This window comes from Denticeps clupeoides, chromosome 11, assembly GCF_900700375.1.
Source record: "Denticeps clupeoides chromosome 11, fDenClu1.1, whole genome shotgun sequence".
Taxonomy (NCBI): domain Eukaryota; kingdom Metazoa; phylum Chordata; class Actinopteri; order Clupeiformes; family Denticipitidae; genus Denticeps; species Denticeps clupeoides.
This window is the reverse complement of record NC_041717.1, coordinates 13013835-13021549: the sequence shown is the minus strand read 5'-3', so window position 1 is coordinate 13021549 and position 7715 is coordinate 13013835. Positions and strand designations below refer to the sequence as shown.

General features: G+C 39.3%; 1 protein-coding gene across 10 annotated transcripts in view; it reads right to left on the bottom strand.

The window, feature by feature from the left end:
• Positions 1 to 772: 772 nt before the first annotated feature.
• nsmfb (NMDA receptor synaptonuclear signaling and neuronal migration factor b) overlaps positions 773 to 7715 on the bottom strand; it is a 29479-nt gene continuing 22536 nt past the window's right edge. For all 10 annotated transcript variants that reach the window (XM_028996881.1, XM_028996883.1, XM_028996888.1 and 7 more), the window contains 2 exons: positions 4458 to 4533; positions 773 to 4139 (listed from right to left, as the gene is read on the bottom strand). In XM_028996881.1, coding sequence (XP_028852714.1) covers positions 4042 to 4139; positions 4458 to 4533 — 174 coding nt within the window. In that variant the 3' untranslated portion in view covers positions 773 to 4041. The remainder of the gene's footprint in view (positions 4140 to 4457; positions 4534 to 7715) is intronic.

The following is a 7715-nucleotide window of genomic DNA, read 5'->3' as shown; positions in this document are numbered from 1 at the left end:
ATTCAATCAGTGCTATACACCAGGGTCTTTTCGGGCTCACAAATGGGATGGAAAGACACGTTTTTCTTTCAGGAACTAAGGTTGCCCCATTTCACATGGGTGAGAACAGTAAAACCTGCTACATTTTTAATTAATCAAACCACACAAGCACTACATAGAAATGGGTGGGAATAATTGAACCCCATTTATTGTAAGTGTTATTAAAATGCATTCTTCAAGCATTTTTATGGACTAACACGTTCATTGATTATATTAATGGTGATATTTGGGGCACAATTCCTAACACCACATCAAAAAATAGTAGTAACTTCTTTGTCTGGGGCTGTGGTCAATAATAATGGTCCTATATATTTTTGGGACATACATACATTGCAATGAGCTGAATATACAATTAATGTGGCTTTGTTTCAATAGCTAGTGCTTCCACATATGACATTAAATTATGGTAAGTCTTTGCCAATATATTGCCATTACATTAGTAGTCATTAGGATTTTTTTCTGATTATCATTGCTTTAAATAAAGGCATTGGTTCCGAGTCTAGTTTTTACCCCTAATTGTGTTGCATTGTGACCTCTTCTACACACCGTTGCCAGTTAATTAGCTGGGTATTTAACTGTGTTTGATATGACATTGGTACATGCAAACCAGAAATTTGCTTCAGTGAGGTTCATCATTTGGTGGCATACATCTCCTCCCTCACATTTTCTTGCACAAGCATCTTTCAAACCAGATTGTCTGGTTCATAGTTTGAGATATTTGTCACATTCATAGTTCATAATACAATGGTTTAATATACTTTCTCACTTTCCCTTATTACAAAGCCAGTTGTATTGAGATCCGACAATACATTTACAATCTACATTTAGAAAACCCTCCATAGACAAAGTGCTTTAGTAACAGTACAGTTACAATAAGTTACAGTACAGTTACAATGTCTATTGCTACTCCAAATAAGAAATATTGTTATGGTGTATTGTAGGTGGGTGCTAAAGCACATGCAGACTGAAAAATCTTTCTTCCATGTGTCTCCTCTGGAAAACAAATCATGCACAGTGATTCATGAAAGTCCAGTGGTGAAAATGTTCCTTTTGTGCATTATTGCAGGAAATAAAGAAACAAAGGAAGAAAAATAAAATAAATTTACAGTTCCATGGGACAGCAGCAAGGAACTTGGACAAATGAGAGTGGCAACATCATATCTCTCCAGATGGTGCTTTAATTCCTTGAGCTCATTTTGGCCTTTTGAGGTCATTCTGTTCTCCAGCAGGATTGTCCAGAGGCCAGATAGGATTATAGGTGATGACACAGTAGAAATGTTATTGGCTCAGCGTAACTGGGAAACTATGGATCTAGTTGAACAGTACATGAGCGACTACGGATTTTGTGATGCATTGCATTCTTTTCACCCAAATACAAGGAATATACTTTTTTTCTCAGTGGTCCATCACTCCGATTCTCATCTGGATTATTTCCTTGTCAGCAGCTCACTGATGAGTGATATTTCAGACACTGAGATACACCCCATAACTGTCAACGATCATGCATCTGTGTCTTTAACTCTAATATACAAGAATGTCATTCCATCAAGTAAAAACTGGAGAAAAGATTAACATTTTATCAGATATTTAAATGAAGAGTGGACTTCAGATTGTAATGACCTGCCTGGAACATCAGCAGGCAAAGATGTGATGATCGGTAGAATAATTTCATTCTCATCGAATAAAACGAAAAGAGAAAACAAATGTTTCACGAATTAGAAGAAACAATTAAATCCTTAGAAGAAAACAACGTAATATCCTAGGAAACCTTAAAATAATTTGTAATGCTCTCTCAAAAAGAATAGAGAAGCTAATCCTACCAGGGTGTCTATTGTCTGTAGTCTGGGAGTTGACTGAATGTTGGGATGGGTGTAGTAATGTTATTAGCTTTGATCCTTTGTTATACCTCAAGGGCTGCTGATATTTAAAACCATATAATAAGGTCAAATATTTTACAATGGAATGTCCATATGGCTAATGATCCATTCGCATGGGATTAAATTTTAAATCACCCAGAGAGAGGAGACAAAACAGAATAAGAAGTCTCATCTCAACTCTGCGCTGGAACATTGACCATATTCTCATGGTGATTGTTATAACCTGTTACACAATCATATATTAGCTGTATTACAACAAAATGCCTTAAAAAACCCCAAACAGCTATATAAAACAGAATTTAACATGGGTTAACTAAAATAACTAAACATTAAATGCAATAATAAAAACATTTTTTTCTTTATGGGTAACAACCCAATCCTGGGCATATAAGAAAGAAAAATGTACTTGTACATGAAAAACAGAAATAATCGTTATTTCATTTATAGAGACTCCACAAAATATTTCAAGAACACAATGAACACACTTTTGGTGAGATCTGTGTGTAATAATATTACAGAACCACAAGTAACAATGACTTCTGTTTCCTACACAAATGACAGCAAAGGCAGCAAATAAGTATTTTTGCTATATGGAAGCAGCTCGAAGAGATGAATGAATATGTTGCTACACAAGCTTAGCATGAAAATGGAGGCTTGGGTTTCCCTTTTTCTGCTCCTGCAGAAATAATGCACCTCAAAGTGGCGTAGGTAATATTGCACGTTCACTGAATAATCAGCACTCATAAATCCTTGCTCCACTATTTTGGCTAAATGCTGAGATACAAGTGCACACTCAGGAAGATCAAAGCAGTCCCACTAACGTTTGTGAACCAACGCGTCAGTCGGAACATGACAAATGAAAAAAGGATGTCTAAAACATATTCTCTCCACACTTTGCCCGCTAGCTATTTCCGCAATTAGAGTAATAGAGAAATTCCACTGAAATACGATCAGTATCATGTAAAACAAAAATATAGTCTAGACTGAATTACATGACATTGCATCAACACGGGTAGAATAAATATTGATGCTGTTACGTTAGAAAACACACCGACGAGTCGTCACTGTCCACAATTCACAGTCTACAGTTTTGAGCTGCTAGCAGTCATTGCTGTGACTTAAGAAAATCTGGTCGCTGAGCTCGGTTTATTACTAAAAGAGTGCAGGTATCACAAGAAAAAGCTCCCAGAAGGTCAGAGCGCAGCTCTACACATGCCAAAGGGTTACACAAAGGCTAATCTACGTAAAATGTACCTCTGTCGCCCTCCCACTGCTAACACATACACACAAGCACAGATTCCCACATACACCACCAACCAATAATTTTTCTCCACAAGCCCAGGACTTTGGAGCCTTGATCAAGCGATTCTGCACTGTGCTGCACAGCTCGGCACATTCCATCACCCGTCAGTCTGCGTTTCTGAAGCTGTTGAGGTGTTGCTGAGAAGGTCAGCAGTAGCTTAAAACCTGAGATATTCCCAAGAAGTCTGTACACACAGGAAACACCAGCTATATCACAACTGTGTCATATGTGTAAAGTTTAAAATGTTCTCGGTGTGGGATGAATAAAGATGGAATATTGGCTTGTCTACCCCCCTGAAAAGCAGAACATATATATGTGTGTGTGTGTGTGTGTTGTGCATGTATATATTTATATGGATACCTTAAATCATGGAAGACGTTCATCAAAAGGCATGATAACGTCCTTCAAATGGCTACACAGCATATAAATGATCTTTTGAAAGGTTGATTCTGCAGCTAACAAGAAGAAGAAAACATGTTGTTTCTCTTTCCACTGCTCTCGACGTTCGTCCTAAAAGTACCTCTCCCCACCCCAGCTCTCTTTCTCCCTCTGAAATAATTGTAAAGGCTTGGAGTGGAGAATACAAATGGACGCTGTGAAACAGCACCTGAACAAGAGGTTCTCTTGGTTCTCAGCCTCTCTCCTACTGTTTCAGGGAACCGATAGGGCAGAAGACAAACAGTCGCAGGAGCTAAGACTCCATCCCTCTTCTCCTTGACACCTGTTTCAGGCGAGGTTCTGAAGGGGAACCCATCGCCAAGGAGGCTTCTCTAAATCCTGAGCTGTTGGCTCAGTTGAAGGACTTTCTGGGCTGACGCTGTGTCACAAAAGGTCATCATAATCAAGCAGCTTGGAGTGCTGACGAGTCTTCCATAGGCGAAAAAGACGGAAGTCAAAGTACATCTCAATCATGTCCTTTCCTGAAATCAAAAAAGGGAAAGAGAGAAAAAAGGGGACGGTGAAGAGAAAAAGGGTTGTCGAGAAGACATTGACAAACTGATCAAAAAATTATCAAAACTAAATTAGGAAATATCCATTTCCTAATGGATATTTCCTAATTTAGGAAATATCCAAAAATCAAAACAAAATTAGGAAATATCCATTTGTGGGCCATTTTGCTGCAAGGTTTGGGTTCACTTGGCCTATTAGAGTGGATCAATATGTGTAGATCAATTGTGGCAGAGAGTGATTGAGCGTGTACTCGTGTTCAGACATCAGTATGTGTGTGTTGCTCTTACCCTGTGCAGACAACTCCAGCGGGGACTTAAATTCAATGGAGTATGGCCTCATCAGCCTCTTCAGGTTCTGGAACAGCTGTGGAGGACAGGGAGGCATCACATCACCTTTCCACTTGATCCATATGCAATGATTCAAATAAACAGAAACCCTGACTTGGCCTGAACCTGGACAGAATGGTCTGGTATCTGGGACATAAACTGTAAACTGAGTTAGGACTAGTAAAACCATGCTGCAATCCAACATTTGACTTAAACCCAGTTCAAACTGATTCTGAGTTAGCCACAACACACCAACTGATTCGTGATCCTCAATAAGTATGCGATCGTAGTCAAAACCAGATATTTAGCATACTAGATATCTGGTCCCATTTGACAAGAAGTTGACTACAGCCAATGAAAGTGTAGCATGTGGGATGATGGGAAAAGGCTCCATAAAATAGACCCAAGTGAACCAATCCATTTATTAAGTCATATTTTTCATTTTTAGAGCTTGAGGTGAGGTGACCCAAACCCAGCTACTGGGGACACATGTGACAGTGTATTTCTTTGTGCTGGTCCGAAGACCCAGTAAATAGGCAGGGTTGCATCAGGAAGGCAAATTGTGCAGACAACCAGACTGGTTAATCCACTGTGGTGACCCCTAACAGGAGAAGCTGAAGGTAGAAGAAGTTGGTGAGTTGACCAAATAATACTTATTGACCACTTTCACACGTAGGGATTGGTCACTTAAAAAAAAGTCATTTATTTATTTTGGTAACAATTTTTGAAAATCATGTGTAAACTGAATGGCCATACATTGACCGTCATGTAGAACTCAGTATTAGCCTCCATGGTTTCCATTTAGCATTAGCATTTCAGGTCATTGTAAGCTCTGTGGATAAGCTGGACGGTGTTCAACTGCCTGTTCGTGTTTGCACTGCCTTCTGATGGCTTTTGCAAGCAAGAGAGAAGAGCTAACAGAGTTGTTAACAAGCGACACCTCCTCCCACTTCCACACTTCCTCCATCCCTCCCTCCTTCTGCAGCTTCCACTCTTTCTGCCACTCTCTCTCAGCTGGGGACGACGTCAACGCTCCACAGGGGTATATGGCCATTATTCCCATTATCTGTTCTTTTGCATGCTAGGGACCCGAGTCTCACTTCACGCTCTGCCATTAATGACCCAGCATGCTCCAGCAGGCCCAGGCTGATTAATCAATACCTGAGTACCTGGGAGGAAAGCAGGCCAAGGGTATAAGGGCTTCCTGCTGTTGTGACACTGCCTGATAAACCAGCACCAGCCTAAGCTCTCTGTGCTTCCACTTTCCATGCACAATGCCATGGAGAGATCCCAGTGCAAACATTTCCAAGTGGGTTCAGAGATAATTAACAAGTTAAAATGCCTCCATGCTGGGCAGAATCATCTATTATATGAGAATGAAAAACGTGACCAGATATTTGATCTCAAGCCAGTTATGATTTTGTTTGGTTTCCATTTTATCCACCAAACTGTCAGAGTTTTATGTTAGAAAGCAAGTTCTTATTTCATAAACTTATTTCACGTGTAAATATTAAGCACTTCCAGCTGTAAATATGAAACCATTCATTTCTATGTGCACTTTTAATAATAAACTGAGTCTACCCTACTCACAATCTCTTATTGCATCTCTCTCGTGATAATTAAAACACATCACTTGAATGAGAATTGGCCGAGAATTGCAAATCAAATTAACATTTCAATAAAAAATATCAATTTAATAAACATGGCATTCACCAAAACAAATTCATCATACGGAAAGGATATATATAAGGATATATATAAAAATGTGGATTAGAGCATTTGCAAGAAGTGTTTTTTTTTTTTCTTTGGTGTTTCTCCACAGATCACACAACACACTTGTCGAACCTGTTGATAACTGTTCATACTGTATGACAGATTGAAATAATCAGGGAAGACATCCAGTATGAAGTTACACTTAACAATGACCCGACGGTGAACAGACATGAACAGGGCAGCTTTATACAATAAGACACAGGAGAATGTGCCCATGTTGATTTTCTTGACTTCTTCTTAGCTCCTTGCTTTCTGGTCTCCTTTAATTCTTGTTTTTCTCTTTTGCTATAAATTATTATTTCCGATCTTGTTATACTTTGCCTTTTATTCAGATTTCTCTTTCTCTTTAATAAAACTTGATTTAAGAGCTTTGTTAGGTTGACCCGATGAGGAAAATGGGTCACAACTTTTGTAATTACCAAATGGGCGACTGAAAGTTGAACGGAAGAACCCATGGATTGGTTGTGCGCAGCCTTGGATGGTCCGTGGATGCCTAATAAAGCCTAACTATATCTCCAGTGGCTGGCCAAAAAAAAACAAAACAGCAACAACATGCCCAGCTGTGATGACAGTTCTTATAACATGGTTAAGCTGACAAACCCCATCGAACAGCAAGAGATGGCTCTGCGAGGAGCGCATTGGGCTGGAAAGCAGAGTTTCCACTGTGACAGTGAGCCGAAGCGCAGAGGAGAAATTTGCTGAGGCGACTAGCCTATTAATAGAAGCATAACAGCATCTCCCGCTTGTTCACTAAACTAAAGTGCCTAGACACCAGGTAACACAGGGGAAAGAATTGCTTAATGCAGCGTGCACCTAGACCCCCATTTCCCCCTATCCACAGAACACTATAAAACCACCACGGCAAAGAGAACGACTACAGAAGGGAAATGCAAGGGTCGCGAGAACAACGGAGCATGACAGCGAGCTTTAAAATGCAATGCAGTGATCCTGTTTTACACTTGGCTGCATCTGCAAGTGTGTGTGTGTTTTATTACAGCATTGGAGCAGTGTCACCTGCGTCTACATGCCTACGTTAATGTAATGATTTTGTCTAATAGTTTAAAATGACTGCAATAATATTAAAAACTATGAATGTATTTATGCATTATGCATTATTTTCATAAACATTTTTAAAAATACCACTGAATGGAATGTAACACTAGTACGAAAACTAGGAGGCACATGCTTACATCAGAATAGAAGTGAAAATATTGTGCTATGTGCTATTGACATTTTGCAATATATTGTTTAAAGACAAGCAATCTATACACTTAGATTATTAGATGATGGCCCCTACCTTTTATGATGGCCCATAATCAGCATAACCTATTTATTCGGTATAGTCCTATCCATAATTTGTAAAGGCGTATAGGAACAGCCGTGACACCAGGAGATTTTAGGAGACACCGGGGGATTTTAACAAGCATTTAGTAGCTAATTATCATC